This window comes from Sturnus vulgaris, chromosome 17 (assembly GCF_052056855.1).
Source record: "Sturnus vulgaris isolate bStuVul1 chromosome 17, bStuVul1.hap1, whole genome shotgun sequence".
NCBI classification, from domain to species: Eukaryota; Metazoa; Chordata; class Aves; order Passeriformes; family Sturnidae; genus Sturnus; species Sturnus vulgaris.
The window spans coordinates 6765260-6786717 of record NC_142259.1 but is presented as its reverse complement, the minus strand read 5'-3'; the positions used below and the strand labels follow the sequence as shown (position 1 = coordinate 6786717).

The 21458-nt window shown below is 55.6% G+C and overlaps 1 protein-coding gene across 4 annotated transcripts; it reads right to left on the bottom strand.

The window, feature by feature from the left end:
• Positions 1 to 1694: 1694 nt before the first annotated feature.
• On the bottom strand, positions 1695 to 13894 carry SAMD10 (sterile alpha motif domain containing 10). Of its 4 annotated transcripts, none has more exons than XM_088174821.1 (5): positions 13803 to 13894; positions 8226 to 8419; positions 4682 to 4850; positions 3286 to 3386; positions 1695 to 2978 (listed from the first exon to the last, which is right to left on the bottom strand). In XM_088174821.1, the coding sequence occupies exons 1-5, from the start codon at positions 13831 to 13833 to the stop codon at positions 2961 to 2963; spliced, it is 513 nt and encodes a 170-aa protein (XP_088030947.1). In that variant the 5' UTR covers positions 13834 to 13894; the 3' UTR covers positions 1695 to 2960. The 4 variants fall into 4 exon arrangements, with proteins under 4 accessions (XP_088030947.1, XP_014729302.1, XP_088030945.1 ...); XM_014873816.2 differs by having other exon boundaries at positions 1695 to 3021; positions 3246 to 3386; positions 13803 to 13866; XM_088174819.1 differs by having other exon boundaries at positions 3246 to 3386; positions 13803 to 13866.
• Positions 13895 to 21458: the final 7564 nt, after the last annotated feature.

The following is a 21458-nucleotide window of genomic DNA, read 5'->3' as shown; positions in this document are numbered from 1 at the left end:
ACCCAAGAACAACTAGAGACACATCCAGGCACACCCAAACACACCTAAGCACACCCCAGCACACCCAGACACACCGAGACACACCCAAACACACCCACACGCATCCCATCACACTCAGACACACCCAAACACACCCCAACACTCCCAGACACACCCAAACACACTCCAGCACACCCAAACACAACCAGAGACACCCCAGAACACCCAAAGTCATTCTAGAACACTCAAACACACCCCAGCACACCCAGACACACACTGGCATGGCCAGACACACCCAGACACTCCCCAACACACTCCAGTACACCCACACACGCTTTAGCACACCCACACCCACCCAAACACACTCAGACACACTCCGGTGCCGTCAGACACACCCAAATACACCCCAGCACACCCAGACACACCCCGGTGCCGTCAGACACACCCAGACACACTCCAGCACAGCCCAGCAGACCCAGACACACCTCAGCACACTCAGACACACCCAAACACACCCCAGCACACCCAAACACACCATGCAGATTCAATTCACTCTATGCCCCGTGATGTCAAAATCCTGCCAGGGCTCCTCTGGATGCCTCCCTGCTGCCCTGGGCAGAGTCATGGGTGCCCCTTGGACCAGCCATGGGCATTAGGTGGCACCAGACACCAGCTGTAGTTCAGAACCAGCCTGGAAAGATGCTCTGTTCTCACCATCACCATCCTCATCAGGTCAAAGACACAGACCAGGGGACTGGGGGCAGGACGGCATCCTCCTACCAGCCCTGGGAATATTTTTTCACCCTGCTCCTCCACCTCATCTTGTGTTGGTGTGTTTCAGAAAGATACACAAACAGGGGCCATGCTTGGGGCTCTGGCTGAGTGCAATTGGTCGGGTTTCTGCTTTTATCTGTGCCTCCTTTCTTCCATGCTGAGGAGCTGGAGAGAGCCAGAGCATCCTCAGGAGCACAGCAAGGGGCAGTTGGGCTTTGGGGTAGGATCTGGGGGGAACCCTGTCTTTTCCAGAGAGTCTGGGGCAGCCCAGAACTGCTCTGTGCACCCCAGCTGCATTCCAAGCCAAATCTCCAGCAATTTACTGCATGAGCCCAGCTGGACCCTGGAGAAGACATTTCTTCCTGTGCAGCTCCCAAGCTCTGGAGAGAAGCTCAGCGTCTCCCTCTAACGATGTGCAGACACCTGCAGCCGTGATCTGCTGTTTGGCTTCTGGCCCCTGGTCACTCCGCAGCTCCCTGTGCCTCCCCACTGCTCCCACTGTCCCCCCGGCTCCCCACCAGGACAGAAACAAACCCCACCGTGGGGAAGATGGGCTTTCTCCTTCTTTTTCCTTTTGGCTTCTTTTTCCTTTTCTTAAAACCCAATAAATTCTCCCAGATCTGTTGCTCGTGTGTCTCTGGTGAGGTGAGAAGAGCAAATTTTGCTGCATATTTGAAAAGGTCAGTATGGAAACAGCAGGAAATTCTAATTCCTGTGTCTTGGGGCACCAGGGGCTACACACAGCAAAACCTTGGATCTGCTTCCCTGCAGACGGAGCTGAGGGTCACAGACCCCTGACCCACAGGCAGAGAGGGAAGATGTTCAGCCTAACATGGAGGGATTTACGGCTGTAGACATCTCCTGAGCATCCCCAGGAAGGACTGGAGGGACCAAACTCACAGGGCAGGTTCAGGTGTGGGAAGAGCCAGAAGAGCAGTGAGTTAAAATAACAGTCTCTCATTTATTACCAGCAGAGAAGCAGGCAGGAGAGTGCCCAGGCAGGGGGGCACCATGACTTGCCACCACATCCCAATGCCCCAGGGGTTTTGGGGTGCTGCTGTTTTTGGACCCCCATGACCCACAGCCCTACCCTCATCACTTGAGGTGGAATGTGGGGAGGTGACAGCATCCATCATGGCCAAAAATCCTGATTTACACATGGATTTTCCTTATCTGCCCACAAGGACAGTCTGTAGTTCTGTAGAGGAGAGTTTGGGAGGTGGGGGTGTTACAGCAAACACTTTCACCTTAATCATGGTGAAGGTCATCAGGAAGGTGCCTGGCTTTGGTGGCACCATTGCCAGCCCTTGGGCAGGAGGTCAGGACAAGAACCTGCCAATGCCTGGATGAGCAGAGCTCTGCAGAGCTGGTGGGAGCATGGAGCAGAGCAGGACCAGGCATGGGGGCTGGGGAGGACCTGGCACTCAGTGATCCCCCAGCCTCACCCTGGGCAGCACCCATCAGCACCTGGCAGCATCCCTGCCTGTTCCCCCAGCCCCTGCATGGGCTCCCCTGTACGTCTGTGGATAAAGGATGAGCTCCTAGCACAGCTTCCTCCAGGCCATGGCACCCTCCCGGTGCATCCACCCTGCTTTTACTCCCAGACTTTCCAGCTCTGATGACTCAGCTCCCTTTTTAACTCACCAAGTGGAGCTGGGTGCTGGGGTCTTGGCCCCGCTTTGAATTTTTTGGCTGGTTGTATCATCTTATTTTCTACTGATAACGTCACCTCCCCGGATGCTGGAAGACAGCCCAGTCTGATGAGGAAACCAAAGCTCCCTAAATAAGCTCCAAGGCATGGACACGAGTTGCCGGGTGCTGGGATATTGCCCAAGTGCATAATGCTTCAGTGTCCTGGACATAGCTCCAAGCTGTCCCTGAAACCACTGTCCCTTTCTCCACAGTGCTGAGCCCTGCCTTTTGCCATCTCCTTTTTTCCATCTCTTTCCCTGTGAACCGTCAGGCTCAGGTGGATGGAAGTTCATCATCTGTCCCAGCAGCTGGTTTGCTGATTTTCCTCCAGCCAAGAGCCATGTCTGCTGGAAGAAACCTTCCATCCCTGCACAGGAATGCATTCCTTTAAAAGAAAGAGAAGGAAGAAGCAGGAGAGGAGCCCTGGAGTGTCTGGGAAGCTGTCTCTTCTTATTCCAAGCGTGTGGCTCAGGTCTCATATCGGCGCTGCACAGCCCATCCCAGCGGAGCTCGGTTCACAGTGTTGGTGCAATCTGCCAAACAGACGGATCAGCTAGGAGACATTTCCAAAAGAAGCTGGAACAAGGTGGGAGAGGAAGGAATAAACAGCCTGCAGGGTGGCACCTCGCAGCTCACCCACTGCCAACCCCAGAGAATCTCCCCCCTTTTGTGCAAAAGGCCACTGACAGATTTTGAGCTTGTGCATCACAACTCACCCCTGTGCTCCCTGTGCTCCCCACAACCCATCCGTATGCGCCACAGCCCAGGTCTGGATCCTCCCCCTGCCCCGCTGGCCCTACCTTGGCTGAGCAGCTGCAGGTTCCGAACCTCCTCGCGCACCTGGAGCTGCAGGACCTGCTGCAGCACCTCCTGGCGCTGCGTCTCCAGCGCGATCCCCATGCGCTGCAGCTTCTCCCCGTTCAGCCGCAGCAGCGCTCGCCCTGCCAACACAGAACTGCTCAGTGCGTGACCAGCCCCACGGAGTGGGGGGATGATCCAGGAAAGGGCAGCACAAAGGGGAGCCCATCAGCATGGAGGAATGAGGAGGGAGTGCGCTCTCGCTGCCTGGAGTAGCGCGTGGAGCGACAGGATGAGGGGGAATGACTGGCAGAGGATGGGGTTAAACCGGATATTGGGAAGAAATTCATCTCTGTGAGGGTGGTGAGGCCCTGGCACAGGTTACCCAGAGAAGCTGCCCCATCTCTGGAAGTATTCTAGACCAGGTTGGACAAGGCTTAGAGAAACCTGGTCTAGCAGAAGGTGTCCCTGCCCATGGCAAGGGGGTGGAACGAGATGAACTTTAAGGTCCTTTCCAACCCAAACCATTCTGGTTTGTGACCTCACTTTCAGAGAGCGCCGGGTGGCAGCTTATGTCCCCAGCCTGTGACAGGTACCAGGACTGCAATCATGCAAGCCATCCCCCCAGGCAGTAGCGTTCCATTTCTCCGCTCCACCTCCCACATGAGGAGATGTTTTGGGTGAATGGGGATGCCCATCACAGCCCATTAGCGCTCTGGTCCCCACAGAGCCACTTCCCTCCAGTCTGGGGCTATTAGAGGAGGGATTGTAATCCAGTTTTTGTCCTTGCTTCCCAGCGTACACTCACTAATGCTGCCTTTGTTGCCTGAGCAAGGGCTGGCTGAGCTCTTGCATTAGGATTTGCATCCCCCCCAGGCAGCTCCTGCCCTCACTTCCCTGCCACCATCCCCTGGCCCTGGCAGAGCACAGTCTGGCCTTGCACATATTAAAGTTGGACTGAAATGATGCTTTTACACAGAGGTCAAAGCCACTGAGCCCAGGGAGCAAAGGGGACAGAGCAGATCCTAGAGGTGAGTCTCCTTGAAGGACTTGATTGGGAATTGGATTTGTACCTGGACTTTGAAACTTGGAAACTTGGACTCCAGCTGGGCAGACATTTTTCTCTTTTGCAAAATTTTTCAGTATTTAAAGAACTTTAAAAATATTATTTTATTAAGCTAGGTGATGAGATCTCTTCCATGTCTTACAAACCAATGTAATAATTTTAAAGAACCTCCAGCCTGTCCTGGAGCTCATCCTGGTGGCAGATGCCTCCTGCCCAGCCTGGGTCAGTGTCGCTGTGTCCCCTGCTCTCACTCTGGCTGCATCTCATGGGGAGAGGGGACAGAAATGGGGGATATCTTCTGAACCACCAGTGTCCAAACAGCCTTTCCCAGGAGCACGTGCTAATGGGAATAGTCCAGAGCACACACTGTACCTGTGATGGCGTGGTGGGAGAACGCCTCGACATAGATGAGATAGTTGTGTGGGCAGTGCTTCTTCAGCCATTTGCACACATCCTGCTGGGTCCACAGCACCACTGGCTTGACCAGGCTGCCCAGCGTGGGACTGGTGTGGTAGATGCCATAATGGTCACAGCCACGGACCTGAGGGGAGTGGGAGGGGAGAGTGTTAGTGGGATTCAACCCTGCGAGGAGGGAAATGGAGATCAGTCCATGGGGATGGGGGAGATGCTGGTTGGCTGCATAGGATTGTGGGGATGTTGGCATCTCTGGGCTCATCCTGAAATCAAAGGAACCAGTAAGGGAAGCAGGGAGAGTGGGGATGGGAGGTCAAGCTGATTGTCCTGCCACATATAAACCCAACACTTTAAACTTCCCAGCCCTCCTGCTGCAGAAAAGAGACCCAGCTCCCCTCCCCTACGTATCTCCCAGCCCATCAGAGCATTGCAGAGTCTCAGGAGATGTACTGGGGAGTCCTCAGGGTCCCTACCTCACCAGGCAGAGATGGGCATTTGCTGGAAGCTCTCTGGGGATGAAGCCAGTGGGATCCTGGAGCACAGTAGGAACTGGTGCAAAGCCATCCCTACCAGATGTTGGTACTGTGTAAACTCACCCCCACCAGAAGTCCCCAGGAAAGAAGCCAGCAGCCAGCTGGTGCCCTGGAGTGGGAAGGACTCTCCCTTTCTCTCCTTCTCAACCCCCTTCAGTGCTGAGCTGACTGGTCACAACAAGGTCCTGCAGCCTTGCAGGTGTCTCAGGCCACCTCTGAATCCTACAGCCTGTTCCTGGGGTGCTGCTGTTCTCAGAGACACCCAGGATAAGGCAGGGTCACAGTTCCCAGCACCCCAGTGTGCCCTGGCCACCCTCCACCACCTGCTGAGATATGCCACGCACAGTAGCAAGTTATGCCCACAGGGTTTATCTGACAGTATCCCTCCATCCCACCTTCCCTCCCTCCAGCAGCCTGCTGCAGTGGCCAGTATCACTCTGTGCCACCCAGTCTCACCCCGAGCTGCTTGGCAGCTCCATTTTCTCTCCTCCATCACAGCTATTCTGTCCTCATACGGTTGTTGCAGCCTGGACTTATCTCGTACACAGCAAATCACACATCTTGAGCTGTGACTGCCCAGGGGAGCAAGCCTGCTTCTCCTAGGGAATCCTGCAGGCTGGCTGGGAATTGGGGCTGAAGGGTGCAGGAATCTCCCTTTCCCTGCTTTTAGCATCCAGGGGAGATTGGTGAGCTCTCCACTGCTGGTGATGCTGAGACTTCACCCTTGAGCAACATCAGCAAACATCGCTGCTCCAAAGCATCCACTTGTGCTCAAGCTGCTAGGGCTGTCCTGGGCTGGATCACCCGCAAAATGGGGTGGAAACGACATCCCTGCTTCCCACAACACACGGGGACTGGACTGCCAGGGCTCACCCATGGCCCGGACACGGCAGGGACAGAGCAGGAACGACACACCGGCACGGGAAAGGTCGACAGCGTGTGGCTCACGGTGTGCCAACATCGACCTCTGCGTGTGAACGCTGGCTAATTAAGCATGTCTAATAGAGGAGCAGGGATAATTAGTGTAAGAGGGACTCCAGACATCCCGCAGTTACTGAAACTAATGACACATTCCTGAGAGAAGCTCCAGAGGAGGCAGTGGAAGGCAGCTGAGCTGGGATGTGCTCCCTGCCCCATGCTGGGCATTGCCATGGAGCCTGGCCAGCCTGCCAGGGCTGCTGCCTGTGCCCAGGACAGCGTTTGAGCTTGGAAATGAACTGTTCCTCAAGCACAGCTCGTTGGGAACATTAATGCAAGAGGGAAGAAGGCGAAGTTGGGAGGCTGTACATTAATAAGTAAGGAGTCTGTCTCCAAAGCAGAAGGAAAATCCGATAGTCAATGCACAGGATGCAGTTTCCGAAAGAAACCCTCACCTTTGGGGGAGACCCTGGCAGCTGCCCGGTTCCACCAGACGCATCCCGGGAGTCGCTGCCTGCGGGAGCAGCCCCAGCCCTCGCCGGCTGCGGCTCCTTCACACTCGGCTGAGCGCGCCGGAGAGTGTGCCGTGGGGAGGAGGAGGAGGCGGCGATTTGCTCTGGATTCACTAACGAGTGATGATGAGAAGCGGAGGGGCTGGGGGGAATAACAACCAGCTTCCCGGGAGCTTACCGCGAGCTTCCCACAGCTATTATCCAACTACCCTCCGAGGCACGGGGGAAGAGGTGACAAACAACTGGCAATTTCCCTGGGCACGCACACGGCTGCACGCACATCACTCATCAGACACAGCCCTGCACCGGGGACCATCCCAGCATCCCTAAACCCTGCGCTGCCTGCTCGGCGTGCATTCCCCATTCCCCACGGAGGGTCCCCAAGTGAGGCCCTGCGCTCGCCAGAGGGGCAGGGAAGGTGGAAGCGATCATGGGTTTGTTTTCCAGCCGGCTGAGCCGCGCTGTCTCTCTGATAAACTCTCAGCCGTGAATATCGAGCGCCGGTGAGGAGAGCAGGCAGGAAGGCTGGGAGGCTGCTCTGGCAGGAAAGCAGGAGGTGGCTGGGGAAACCGGGGGGTGGGGGCCATCCCTGGGCACTGAAAGGAGCAACTTGCATCACCTCCCTTAGCTCTGGCATTTTTCTTTGCGTATGGCAAATTAAGAACCTTTCACTAAATCCTTCTGGGCAGCACATAGAGGTGGAGAAGGGAGAACCACGATAAGCCACAGCTGGCAGATGGAGGGTGGCTGGTGTGTCCCCATGCAGGAGCCATCTGGAGGTGATGGGACAGTGCCACCAGCACATGGAACATTGTCTCCCCTTGAGCTGCTGCTCCTGAGAGTATCACGACCATACCCATCCCCGTGGGATTCCTACTCCCTTCTGAAGCCAAACCAGACAGGCCCTATGATACAAAAGCATCTTCATGTTGGCAGCCAGAAGCCAGGCAGTTGGATTTGCCCTGTCCTCTTTCCAGCATTCACTGTCTGGATGTGCCACCTCTGAACCCAACTCCCAAGGTGTTAAGGAGGGGCTAGGAAGCACAAGGAGCCACCTGCAGGGATGATATTCCTTCCTGTGTCTGTTCAGCAGTGAACAGGTGGAAATCTTTGGCTCACAGCCTCCATAGTACAATAAAGTTTCAAATTTTAGGAAGACAGTGGTCCAAACCTGGGTAAGAGACACACACAAGTGCTCAGCGATTTTAAGGCTTTATAAGGAATTTGGTCCTGGCATACTTAATGCAAAATGGTATTAAGTCCCAGGACAGGTGATGCACAGAGGTGGGGTGACACAGAGAGCTCACCCCAGCACACCCTGAGGCCTGATGAAAACACTTCTTTATGTATATATATATATATATATATATATATATATATATATACATATATATGTTACTATAAATAATGCCCAATAATCATGAGGACTTTCAGCAAAACAAGAGCTGAAGGTCTGATCCTGCAGGGAAAGAGGAGATGCTCCTGGCAGACACGAGGAGCCGTGCTGCCCTTGGCATGCCCGGGTGGGGTGTGGGGTACCTGGGAGCCCTCGGTGCCCGGCTGCCGCAGGAGTTTGACGGTGTGGCCGCTGTCGGGGCGCTGGCTGCGGCCGTCGTGCCAGGTGAGGCTGCTGCCCGGGTTGCGCTGCAGGCGGTAGCTGAGGTTTTCGGCCGACACCGTGTGCTCCAGGAGGCTGCGGCAGAAGCTGAAGTGAGCAGAGGCGGCAGCGGCGGCTGCAGAGGGAAGGGGAGTGAGAGACGGCCACGGTGCCCGTCCACCCCATGCCTGGGCACCCGAAAGTGCCTTTTTTACCCCACAGAACTGAACTCAGTTGTGTGCCCCTCTCTCCAAAAGCTCCCTGTTCCTGCCTTCTTTTCCCATTGCCAAGAAGAAAATCCACCAGCCCAGGAACCGCCAGCTGGCGCTGGGATCCAGCAGGCACCCGACAAGATGTTTGCCCACACAAACCCCTCACGAGCGACGTTTGTTTTGACACCCGCCAGCCGAGCAGACGTGGGACCTGCAGCTGATCCCCGACACGTGGTGAGAACCTCCTGCTTGTCACTGCCAGTCTGCCGGGACAGGAACCGGGAGGAGGCCCAGGGAAGCTGCTTCCCGTGGTCCAGGCTGACAGCAAACCGCCACCACCGAGGGAAGGGGAGCAGAGAAACCCTCCTTGGGCAGCCTGGTGGAGAAGGGAATGCAGGCTGGTCCTCCAGCACAGACCATAGGTGCCTGGGGACAGCTACTGTGCGCTCCAGTGATGGCCAAACACACACCAGCCCTTCAGCAATGACCATGAAGAGACATCTACCCACAACGAGTGCTTTTTGTGCCTTATTTATAGAATCATAGGATATCCTGAGTTGGAAGGGACCCACAAAGGTCATTGAAGTCCAATTCCTTGTGTTTTAACAAGCTGGGGGTGTTGGGGTTGCAACGAGGTTGCACAGCTTTTCTTTGAGAGGGGCTGAAGGGACCCAGCTGCCATAGGAGGAGGGTGAGTGGGTATTAGGGGCTCACGCTCTGTCTGCTCCGGATAAAAGCCAGACAGCTTGACATAAGCAGCTCTGATCCGCAGAAGCAAAGACCAGAGCATCCCCCAGCTCACCTGCTCCCACCACGGGGAGCCAGGCAAGTCATGAACCACCTCTGAGAGCAGAGCAGCACCCAAAGGAGACCCACTTCGAGCACAAACCACCCTGGGAGAGCAGGAGGCCTGGAGAAATCCTGATGCAGCTAATTTTCCTAATTAGTGGGTTTTAAGAGGGAAGAGGTTTGAGAGACCACTCAAGTACACCTTTATGCAATAGGAGAACAACTAAGCAAAAAAAGTCAAAATAGAGCAGTAAAGGGTTGTCCCAGGATACCCAAACCACATCACACAGTATTGTTTCTTAAACACCCAGTAGGAAGCGTTGCCATGAGGCAGGAGACCTGTCTGATGACTAGGGAAGTGATTTTAGAGAAAACAAGGTGGAGGGAGATCCACGGAGAGGCTCAGTGGGAAGCAGAGGAAGGACTGGTAGGGGTGGTCTCTGCACCTGTCCTGATGACAGGGGATGTCTCTGATGACTTCCAACAGTCTCAGACACCCTGAGTCTGTCAGGTGAGGACCAGAGTGGGCTGTGCTCACTCCAGCCAAGGATGTCTGAGATGCCACTGTCCTATCCCTGACACCCTGAGCACTGTAGCTGTGCTGTGCTACCTCCGAGATGGAAACTGCCCATTCCACTGGGTGCTGTGGCAGATATAAACCTGGCAGGTCTGGAGGGGCTGGTGCCAGAGTTGTGTCCTTCAGCTGTGCCAGGGCTTCCCCAGGACTTGCTACAGGGACTAGAGGGAAGGCGGCTCTGGCCATCAGCAGGTCTCATATCCATAGGGAGCTATGGAGTGTCTGCCTCCAGCAGCAGGATGTGGGCATCTCTGCTCCTGCAGCAAACACTGCTGGAGACAGGCAACACCAGGAGCGGGAGCAGATGGGAAACAGGGGTGGAAGTTGAAGGGGAAAAAAGAGCCGGGAAGAAAGGCAGGTCCAGGAGCTCCAGGGACTTGGATCCCCATCAGTGGCTGCCCTGAAATCCAGAGGCCCTGGCTTCAGCAGCTCCTCCACAGTCTCAGTTTCCCCAGCCCAGCCCTTGGGTCCCAGCTTTCCAATGACCTGGCAGCACTCGACATGGGATGGTAGGGAGGGTGCTGAGCAGGGCATGTGGAAGCATTTTGGAGCAAGGAAAGGATGGGGACAGAGGAACCCGTGACAGGACAGCCCTGGGCTGGCTCCACGCAGGGACATAGGGGTGATATCCACCCCGGGCTCTCCTCTCCTTTCCATGCCCTGCACAGGGAGTAGCCACAGCATCCCCAGGAGCAACCAGACGCCTTCCATCCCCTCCGCCCCTGTCTGCTAAGCCGGAGGCTGCGCCCTCCGGTCAGGAATGCACATGCAGCATCTACCCCCAGGCCCGCTGGCCCCACAGACCCCCGGCCATGCCCTGAAGACCCCTCACCTGGCTCGGGTGGTCCCTGCAAGCTGCGGATGGTGGAGACGCAGCAGAGGGATGGCCTGCCCTGCTGCATCTCGGCGGGAGGAGGGATGCGCGTGAGCGCTCGGCACCGCTGTCACGAGTGCGGCTCCATCCCTGCCTCCCCTCATACCTCGTCCACACCTGACTGATTCCCCCGAACGCCTCCCTCCCACTGCCTCTGAGCACCGGCTGCACGCTCATCCCAGCTCCGAGCGGCCCCGAGCCGGTCTCACATGGAGAGGGGGGTGAATTGCACCCCCTCCCCGCTGCCCCGTGGGCGTTTGATCCGGAGAGATGCTCGGTGCTTTCCTCTCGTGCTCCCGCCTAATCCCGCGGCAGGGCCAGCTGGCACTGGGACGGACAGGAAGCCTGGGGGGTGCTGCAGGGGACACCGGGCCCACTGGGCATCAAAGTGCCCCGGGGCCAAGCGGAGCCATGGCACGAGTGTGGCAGCACCGGGGTCATCGGCGGCTTAGGGCAGCCGGGTACAGGAGGAAAAGTGAAGAAGGAGCGTGGTGATGAACAACCTCAGCAGGAAGGGGTCGCAGGGCGCAGTGTGGGATGCACCTGCTCCCGGCCAAAGCTCTCATGGCTATGGTGGTGTTGGGGTCCGGGCAGAAGTGGGGTTCCCACAGAGCAGAGGCTGTGCTGAATCCTGAAACGGGAATGGAGGAATCTCCAGGCTGGCTGAGCCCGAGCTAGAGTGAGGAGCGGAGAGCTCAGCTCAGGTCCCCAAATAGGCACTGTGACCCCACTGCTCCAAGTGGACCCTGCCGGCTGGTCTAGGGTCCCTGCGCCCCGTCTGCCTGCCCCCCGTGAGTGACACCCCACTGCCTGCTTGCCGCTGGGGAATCGCTGCCGGCTTGTTTCCATGGCTCTTTGATCCATTTTGGGCATCTGTCTAGCCAGGCAGGAGGGGGAGGCCAGGTCCAGGTCACCGCAGGGAGACCAGCAGAGGTGGGACAGGGTCTGCAGCAGTGGCAGGGACAGAAGCCGCTCCCTCCCCTCTCCAGGCACAGCGCTGCTCCCGCTCCCATTCCCTCTCCAGACACTTTTATGGCTGGTGAAACGTGAGCGCCGGAGAGGCTCAGAGCAGCAGCAGCTGCTGGTGGGGAGAGGGACGGGAAACCTGCCGGGGCTGGGCACCTCGGGGCAGGATGTGGCAGCATTCCCCGGCAAAAGCATTTCCATGTGGGTGCCGAGTTGGCCCGGGCTAATCCCTACCAGCAAACCGGCTGCCAGGGGACTTCCCGCGGATGCCTCCTGCTCGCAGGTGACCAGGACCTGCCCGGGGGACACGGTGGCAGGCAGCCAAGCCGCAGGAGGAGCAGGAAGGGGTACAGCGAGGAGAGCCAAATGCCTGGACAGGCAAAGACTGCCCGACTTGCTCTGTCCTCTGCCACTATTTCTCAGCGCGGCCTCAGGAACACCCCCGTGTCTTTGATGCCATCGTGCGTGTGGTTGTCCCACAGACCTGCCCTCCAGATGGGACCATGTCTGCAGGCAGCTGCAGTGGGGGCAGTCAGGCTTCCCGAGGTCAGACAGGCTTCCCGGGATTAATGGAGAAGCTTGAAAGAAGCTTCACAGGGAATGAAATTACTTCGTTGGTTTGCCTGGCTGCCAGTGTGTGACGACCCTTAAGGGTGGGTCATCACACCGCATTTGGGAGGGAAAGAGACATTTAGCACCAAATACAACGAGGGATTTACTAATAATTGGAGGTGGATTTGGGGAACTAGTCTTCTCTCTTGTGTTCCTGCAGGCAGGTGAAGGGTGGATGGGACCAGAAGTCTCCAAGGACTCCTAGGATGGGAAATTTGCTCAATTCAGGGAGCGGCTTTGTGAAGAACTCATCCTGCTTTTAGTGGCATCTGCATGAGCCATGAGCTCAGCTGGTATTGCCATTGCCCTGGTCCCCTCTGTCCCTTCCATGTGGCTTCATCCGGGTGCAGGACAGAGCTGTTGCTTGTGCTGGTGGAGCCTCCAGGAATGATCATTCCAGTGATGCTCTCTGGGTTCCCCCAACACATGCCATATTTGAAGCTGTGCCTATAGGATGGTCCTGCCCTGAGCTATTCCCTAAGACCTGCGGAAACCAGACTCAAAGAGCACTGACACCCCCTCCAGCCTCTCCGGATCCCCCTGGAGTGTACTTGTCTCAGGCCCCGGGTGTGATGAGCATCACCCCAGTGCTTCCCTCTGAATTCTCTGCTTGCAGAGATGAGATGGGAGCCCCGCACAGGGACAGAGCTCAGGCTGGTGGCTGCCCACTGCTGGTGCCTCCCGAGGACGGAGGAGGAAAGGAACAAAAGGCAGATGTCCTTTCTGTCCTCCTTGTGCAGCACAATGGGTGCCACTGAGGGAGTGGGCACAGTGTTTGAGGGGAATGTGAATGCCTTTGGGATATCTATGATCCTGAGACTCACAAGGGTACTGCCAGGAGGTCCCTGAGCACCCCAGGACAGAGGACTTCTGTAGGGTTGGACAGTGTGAGAGTGTGGGGTGGGGGCAGCAGACAGGACTTCAGGTGGCTCTGGGGAGGCTCTCCTGGCAGGAGGCAGGTGTGGGAGCCCACAGGCACCGACTCTCCTGCCTGCAGTGAGCCCCTTCCACCTCGGCATGCTCTTCCCAGGGGTCCTGCACTGCTCCAGCACCCCCAGGCCTGCCTGCCCTGTCCTCACACCTGCATCCCTTTGCTCCGGCCAGATTTTCCAGCTCATTTCATTGGTACACCACAATACCAAGGGTAGGGCACGGGGACAGACTCCCCCCAGAATGGGGGACTAAAGGGGAATGTGGAGGGAGTGACTCCCGGGATGGAGAGGACAGCTCTGGGGATCGAGGGCAGGCAGACCCCTAGAATGGAGGGGGCAGCACCGGGGGAGCGATGAAGAACAGACCCCCAGCATGGAGGGGGCAGCACCGGGGGATGGAGGACGGGCAGACCCCCAGGATGGAGGGGACAGCACCGGGGAGAGATGGAGGGCAGCCCCTCGGACGGAGAGGATCGCCAGGTCCGTGCCCGCCGCGTTCGCGGCTGGGGGAAGCGCGTCCCGCCGCGCACCTGAGCCCCCCCGCCCGCGCCCGGTACCTTCCATGTCCTTGGGCCGGCCGCAGCTCATCCTCCGGCAGCGGCGCCGCGCTCGGGCGGGGACGGAGCCCCGCGCCCCCCGCGCCGCCGCCGGCACCGGGCGCTCCCGCCGGCACCGGGCGCTCCCGCCCGCCCCGCCCCGGTGTCCGCGCCGGGGGCGGTGCCGGATCCGCCACCCCCGGGGGCTCCGCCCGCCGCCGGCCCCGCGCTGCCGCCCTCCCCGAGGATCCCCGAGCATCCCCCGGTTCCTCCGGGGCTGCGAGCATCATCCCGCTATCCCTGCTCGGGGCATCATCCCCGCTGTCTCTGTCCAGCTGGGGGAACAGGTCCTCGGGGACACCAAAATGCAGTGGGCACCATGGACAGGTTTTTGGTCATGTTTGCAGTGGGCACAGAGTGGAAAACACCTGGTTGTTCACTCCACCCCAAGTGTTTCTCCTCTCCTCGACCTTCAGCTCCCTAGATGGGGAAGGTGAAGGAGGGTGCTCACCCCCTGGGTGTTCATGAGCTCTGGTGGGTGGTCTCAGCATGAGTGGGTACCCACCAAACCTCACTGACACACCAGCATCGAGCAGAATGGTGTCACCAGCACCTGTCACTACCCCGGGGTGACAACCCCACAGGTATTTTTGTAGGTGCCAGCATTCATCTGTCACACCTGACCCAGACAGGGACTGTCACTGCCAGCCCCTGCAGCCACCAAGGGAGCAGGGTCTGACTGTGCACCCTGTGTTCATCCTGCACCGGGCTGGGAGGAGGGTGGGGAACACTTCTGGCTGCACAGGACAAGGACAAGCAGATGCCCGTGCTGTGATACTCCACCTTTGCAAGGGTCTCCTCTCACAGACCCACTGCAGTACAGAGCATCACCCTCACCCTTGTTTTAAGACCAGCTTAAGCACGTTGTGTGATGATCCATGCCCTGTGGGCTGGGAAGGTGCAGCAGGTGGCAGTGACCTTGCACAGCCTCCTGCAGGCTTTGTGTGGCTGTTCATTTGCCTTACATAGCTACAGCACAAAACCCTCTTGGATCTGGGCTGTGCAGCTGTGTGTGTGAGAGTGAAGCACTTGCCAAAACTAAATTCGGCTCCCCAAATCAATAGGAGCTTTCCAAAATTTTGGATGCTCAATCAGGAGCTGCTCTGGATGAAGCTCAAGCCCCTGACAAGGCTGGATGCTGGCTCAGCTCTGTGCTGGGAGCTGGCCAGGGCTGACACATTCAGTGAGCCAACCGTGCTGCCAGGCAGGGAGCGGGGACATTGAGTCACAAACCATGTGAGTAGTGGGGACATCAGTCCCCAAACTCTGTATGGAGACTGCAAGGAGTCTACAGCTGAAAGATCCCTTGAGAATTCCTGGGGGGGATTGGCATTCTTCCTCCTGCTTCAAGAGAGCAGGCTGGGCAATGTTTCTTGTTGCAGGCAGATAAAGAAAGAACGTGTTCTCCATCCCTTTGAATTTCCCATTTCTTCCTCAGCCTTTGTCTACACACAGAATTTTGAGCCATGGCAGAAATTTTCCATGGGAAATACGGTTAAAGAGGGGCCTTGGCAGGAAAAGGCTGATGTCGCTTGAGAAATGTGTGCAGATTACACCAAGCTGTTATTAAAAATAAGTGCTGCGCTTTTCCCAGCCTTTGCTTTCCGTGATTTTTCTGATAGTAATTGCACTTCTCCAGTAAAGGGTTCACGTGCCCTGGGAGTGGAATTTGTTTCCTCCTCATCTGCAAATGAGCCTGGTGCCAGCCCAGCATCCCAATGCCTGGGGATACTGTGGTGGGGTTTGGGTGCCTGGGGGAGTTCAGACTACTCATCCATCTGAAATTCCAAAGGATTTTCAGAAAAACCTTAAGACTGAGGTTGCGTGGGGAGGGCTGGGGAGGTGGTGTGGTCCCCACACCTGCTCCATGCTCCAGCCGTCCTTGGTTTCACAGCATCCAGCATCACTCTTGGGCTGTCACTCAATCCCTCCCATGGTGGAGCATCTTTTAAACAGCCCCAGCAACTCTGTCTTGGGTTTTGATCTGACTTTAATGTCTGGTTGAGGACTTTACACAGTTAAACAGGAATTGAATAGCAGGGAGGGAAAGCCCTAAACTGAGACACAGCTTGGGGCACTCAAAGCACAAGCCAGGGCTCCTTTTTCCCAAGGCATTGATGGTGTGGGAAGAGGACAAGCTGGCTCCAGTGAGCTCTAGACCAACAGGCTTCCCCTCCACTTGCATATGGATTTGGGTAGGGAGAGCACCAGTGTTCCCGTGTGTCCCATCTCTCCCCAGCACCGGGCTCTGGAGAGGATGCCAGGCTGGGATGATTCAGCACGTTCGTTTTTCAGAGAATAAAGGAAGTAATTAAACATCAGCTTTCCTCCCGCCGCGCCCCGCGAGGATGAGAGGGAGGAGATGAAAAGCCTTCAGACGGAAGTTATTTGTCCAAGGAGAAAAGTGGCTAATTTCTCTGGTGCTTTGCTTGTCTGCTTGTTAATGAAAACCGCTCGTCAGCAGCAAAAGGGAGCACCCAGCGAGGGGGAGGAACGAGGATCACACATCCGTCAGTGGCCTGGCACGTGGCCTCGGTGGCCTTGGGACATCCTGCCCTGTTGGGATGTCACCTCCACAAAGCCCCCCATGGCAGTCACCCACAGGCCTGGGGCTGTGAATGCAGCTGGGCACTGGGGACCCCCCTCACTGCATCCCCATGGGTTGGGAACTGACACTCCCAAGCTAAATATCATGGAAGGGTTTTCCCAAATCCCACCCCTCCTCTACTCCCCGATATTTTTTTGTGCAAAGACTTCAAAATGAATTTGTTGAGGCACTTGCAGGGAGATAGAATCGAAAACAGCTTCGTGCTGAAGCCTCCTGCCTGGTGCGGGTTGATGGATGGTGCTTATCTCAACCAGGCATGGAAATATTTAGTGTTATGAAAATCTCTCCCTGAAAAGAATTTATTTTCATGCTGATAATAAAAGAACCAAAGCTCAGTGCTGCAGGGCAGGGTGCTCTGGCTTACCGAGCCCAGGAGGTACCTGTGCTGTCCTCTGGCCCCTGGCTGGGCAGGTGACCCTCTTGTCACTCACAGAATGACATCTGCACCTTCCCGAGGTTCATGTACTGGCGGAGCACATCCAAGGCATTGCTCCCTCTTTGCTGCTCTCTGGGACACAGAGAGGGGTTGAAATGATGGAAGCTTTTCCATTTGGAGGTTTATATAGATATATTTCTAATTGGATTTTGGCACGTCACGGTTATTTTCAAGGCAGCCTGTAATTATTTGAGAGCCTCCTTTCCCTCAGAACAGAGGGCTGGCTTTTTTCTATTTTATATTGTTTCCCCAAGTGAAATTGTGAATTTGCAACTTAATCCAATGAGAAGACACACATGATGTCACTCTGCAAGGACACAGCAGGACGGCAGGATCTGCCAGGTTCCTAATCAATGCCCAGCAAGGGCAAAAAACATAAGAACAGTATTTTAATTCTTTCTTGTATTAAAAAAAAAAAAATTATTTTAAGAGGGTGTTCACGGGTACTTGATGGGGTGGGGAGGTTTTGCTGGTCCTGCAGTAGCTCAGCTCACCCTGTGCTGAGACTGCCTCATGTCCAGCTGCAACTCTGCAGCAACTGAAAGCTACTCTCTGGCTTTTTCTGTCCCATCTGAAACCTGATGAAATTCCCTCTAATTACAGGGTTTTATTTTTACATGTGTTGTAATTTTTTGGGGCCAAAAAAATTTCATCCAGCTCCATCTGCTCTCCATTAGGGAACTGCAACTCGAGCAGGATGGATCCAGCCATCCTCACCAGGGTTCTCCCCAGGTTGGGCATTTCCACCATCTCAGTGCTGCATTTTTTGTTCCAGTGCCCAGAATGGGCACAAATGAAAACCATTATCCAAACAGAGTTTTCCAGCATCTCACAGCTAATGACCATACACCACCCTGCTGCATCTTAACAGCCTCAAGTTCTTATTTTCCCCAAGCCTGATTTCAAGGCTCGGGGCTGCATTCAATTGCTACTGAATCCGATTTATTATTTACATTGCAAGGTACAGCCTGGCATGAATTGATTTGCCGTGCTCTGATTGCCACTGCACGCTGCTCTGGGATCTGGGAGCTGGTTGCTCACGCAGCCAGGCTGCAGAAACAGAAGTTAGAAAATACCAGAGTTCAAACTGCCCGGACATCCCAGCAGTGCTCTGTGCTCTGCTCTCACCTTTGGTTGCATCTCTCAGGATGCAAGGAGTGCTGGTCCCAGTGGAGACAGTGGGATGGATCAACTGGTGTTGTCACCCCAGTGCTGCAGAGATCAGATGATTTTAATGGCACCCCTTACTAAAGGAGAGAGATTTGGGGAGTTGGAGAGAGCAAGTGACACTGGTTCTTAGGATAGAGCCATGGATGGGAGTGCAGAACAGATGGAGAGAGCAGAAATGATGGGGAGCAACAGAACTGGGAAAGCAAATGAGAGACCTGGTGTTTTGGGGGATTTAGCAGGCCTTTACCTTCATCACCACTTCACTTTTACTTTCATCATCACCTTCACCTTCACCTTCATCATCATCTTTGTCTCCACCTTCACTCCTTACCCTGCCCACGGTCACAGCTTGCACTACCTTGGGTGGCAGGAATGAGTGAAAATCCCCCAAACCCAAGCCTGTTCCTCCACGGCAATGATGAGCAGAGGCAGCAACTCTGCTGACGGCTCAGCTGTTGGAGACGAACCTGGAACAGTGGGCTGGAGGGCAGGACCATGGACATGCTGCCCTTGGCACAGGGACCCTCCTCCCCCGACTCACCCAGCAGCCCAAATCACCAGGCACCTTGGGACACGTTGGTCCATCTGCCAGAGCTCCTGACTTTGGACATCCCCAGACGAAAAGACAATTTTAAGAAATGCCATTTGGAACGCCATCATTAGCATTCTGCTGGCAAGACACTGTGCCCTTGAGCTCTCTCCCACGTGGGGATTCTTCCCAGCAAACCTGTGGCTGATGCCAACTCTGCTCTCTGGATTGCTAAGGGTGTGAGCCTTGTGTTGAAGACTCTTTAGGAATTTCTGCTAATTGTCACTGAGACCTCCAACGGCTTTGGAGGAGACTCTCAAAGGCACCTCGCTCCCTCCCAGCTGCTGTGGGATCTTGGCACCTGCTGCTGCCAGCTCTGGCAAAATTCCCACTGCACACCAGAGCTCAGCTTGGGGTGCAGAGGGGAGCAGATGCTGCAGATGAGTCCTCAGGGCGCCTCTGTATCGTAGCATGGGACTAATTAAAACTTCAGAATGTATATTTACCTAATACGGAGTAGTTTGTTAAGTAGGACATCCTATCTTCAGAGGATTTCACGGTATCAGGTGATAATCAAGTGAGAACAGGCTCCAAAAGTGTTAATTTAGGAACTGAGACAACAGGGATTAAAAATAAACCCTTGTTTTAGTCTTCTTTTGCACTTCCATGTCTGAAATCCAAGTAATCATCCCATTTGGGAGTGCAAAGCAATGGCACCAGCACCCAACAAGCACCACACTGGCTGAGGGGGAAAATGTGGGGCTTCAGTGGCCGAATTTGGGCTCTTTGCCCTCTCGGAGCTCAGCTGAGGAGCTCACACTGCTCCAGGTATTCCTGGCACCTCTGGGATGTCCTGTCCTTGTCCCTGTGCCTGGCACTGGCACACAGGAAGGGAATGGATTTCTGCTCAGGGCTTGCAGGCAGGTGTTTTGTAACAAGGATTTTCATAGAATTATGGAATAGTTTGGGTTGAAATGAACCTTTAATGTCCATTCCATCTCATTCCAACCTTCAGGCTTTTGCAGGGACACCTTCCACTACACCAGGTTGATCCAAACCCTGTCCAGCCTAACCTTGAACACTTGCAAGCATGGGGCACTCACAGCTTCCTGAGCCAGTGTTTTACCACCCCTGCTGTAAAAATGTTTTCCTTATATTTAACCTAAATCTCCCCTCCTTTAGTTTAGAGCCATTTCTCCTTCTATTGCCACAGGCAGGCAGCAGGAAACAGTGCCTGGGATGAGCTCCAGGCTGATCCTGCCCTGTGGATGCATTCTTGCAGTGCTATGTGATATTTAAAAACACGAATTCCCAGCCTCGGGAGAGCCCTGTGGTTTGTTTTCCCGTTGTCCTGGGAGAAGTTGCTGCCGCCTCTGCTCTCCCTGGGGACACAGAGGCGGCTTTGTGTGAGCAAGGGGCCACAGTGACCCAGCCTGGGCTGGGCTGGGCTGCTCCTTGCTGGGCTTTGGGCTGGACCCTGATCCCAGTCCCTGGCAGGATCCGCCTTGGTGAGCTCGTCCTTGCGCTCATCCAAGTGATTTTTTATTCACTTTCAAACCTTTGTGAGCGATTCTGGCTGTTGATGTGCTCGGCATCCCCTCCCACCTCGCTTTCCTTCAGGCACACACACAGACTGAGCTTGGGAAGTCCCAAAGCAGGAGTGGGATAGCTCTGTTCTCCCAGGAGAGAGGAGTGACCTGCTGTGGGTGGTCTCATCCCTCTGGGGTTTTATTCCCATCCCCAAAAACGCTTTCAAGGGTGGTAAGAGGCACTGTGCCAACATGCAGACCCAGCAGCAGCTCCCTGCAGGTAAAAGTGCAGCATATTTGCAACTTTAACAGGTGCTGCTGCTCCTTCACCCCTTCAGGCTGGATCCTGAACAGCTCATCCCTGCTGTGCTCCAACATTGTGGGAAGATCAGTCCAGAGCTCTGAGTGCCCCTGCTGCCCGGGATCAGTGGGACACACAGCCTGTGCTCTCCCCTGCACTCACCAGGACATACCAAACACAGGGCCCATCCTCAGAGATGATTAAAACTCATTTGTGGTTGATTTTACTTAACCTATAAATTATTCTGAGTTTTCCTGTTGTGCAAGAGTTGCTGTGTAAAGAGAGACTGAGAGCCCTAACACCAGCCCCATTCTGGGGTCACCCTGCTGCCATCCCTCACCTCAGCTCTGTTTTCAGGACATCATCCCAAAAGTGAAATTCCTGCTGCTTTCAAGGCCTCAGCAGAAACTGTGCATTTCCCTGCTGTCCCCATCCATTCATGGGTCAGGGAGGCTCCTGATGGGCTCCCCTTTATCCTTCATCCTCTGGCAGGATGGGAGAACCCAATTTACCTCCAAAACCCCCCAAATTTACCACATGCAGCCCACAAAGAAGACCCACTGGTCCTCCATGATGTGGGATGTGCTAGAATATGGATGAAGCTCTGGGTATTCAGAGGGGTCCAGGCTCAGTGGGACAGGCTGGGGATTCAGGGGGTCCCACACCCCTCTCTGGTGCTGAGGATGTTTCCATGGGCTCGGGGTGGACATGAGAGCTGGGATACTGCAGCCTCCCTCCCTCTCTGCCACCCCAACTGTTTGGCAAAAGGGATTCTTTTTTTTTTTTAATATTTTTTTCTCCAGCAAAACCCAAAAATAGATTGATGGGAAGCGGCTGGGGGTTGGGATGCTATTAGCATGCAAAATGGGGCTATTTATCTTCCTGCAGCTGGGTTCTGCTCCCAGACCTGGCAGGGACTGGCAGCGGGAGGCAGGGCTGGTGCTGGGAGGGGGCTGCAGGATAGGGACAGTCCCCAAGACAGCCCCATCCCCTCCTCGCCCCTCTGGCTGCCCTTGTCCTTGTGCTGTGTGACCCTGAGGAACG

What these genes read in the sequence shown, in the direction of transcription:
- SAMD10 (XM_088174819.1), bottom strand. Translation starts at nt 13,833, where the DNA reads ATGAGCTGCGGCCGGCCCAAGGACATGGAAG. An exon ending in CGGGCACCGAGGGCTCCCAG is followed by an intron (nt 4,851 to 8,225) that starts GTACCCCACACC and finishes CACTCCCCTCAG; the next exon opens with GTCCGTGGCTGTGACCATTA. An exon ending in CTCCCACCACGCCATCACAG is followed by an intron (nt 3,387 to 4,681) that starts GTACAGTGTGTG and finishes CTGTGTTGGCAG; the next exon opens with GGCGAGCGCTGCTGCGGCTG.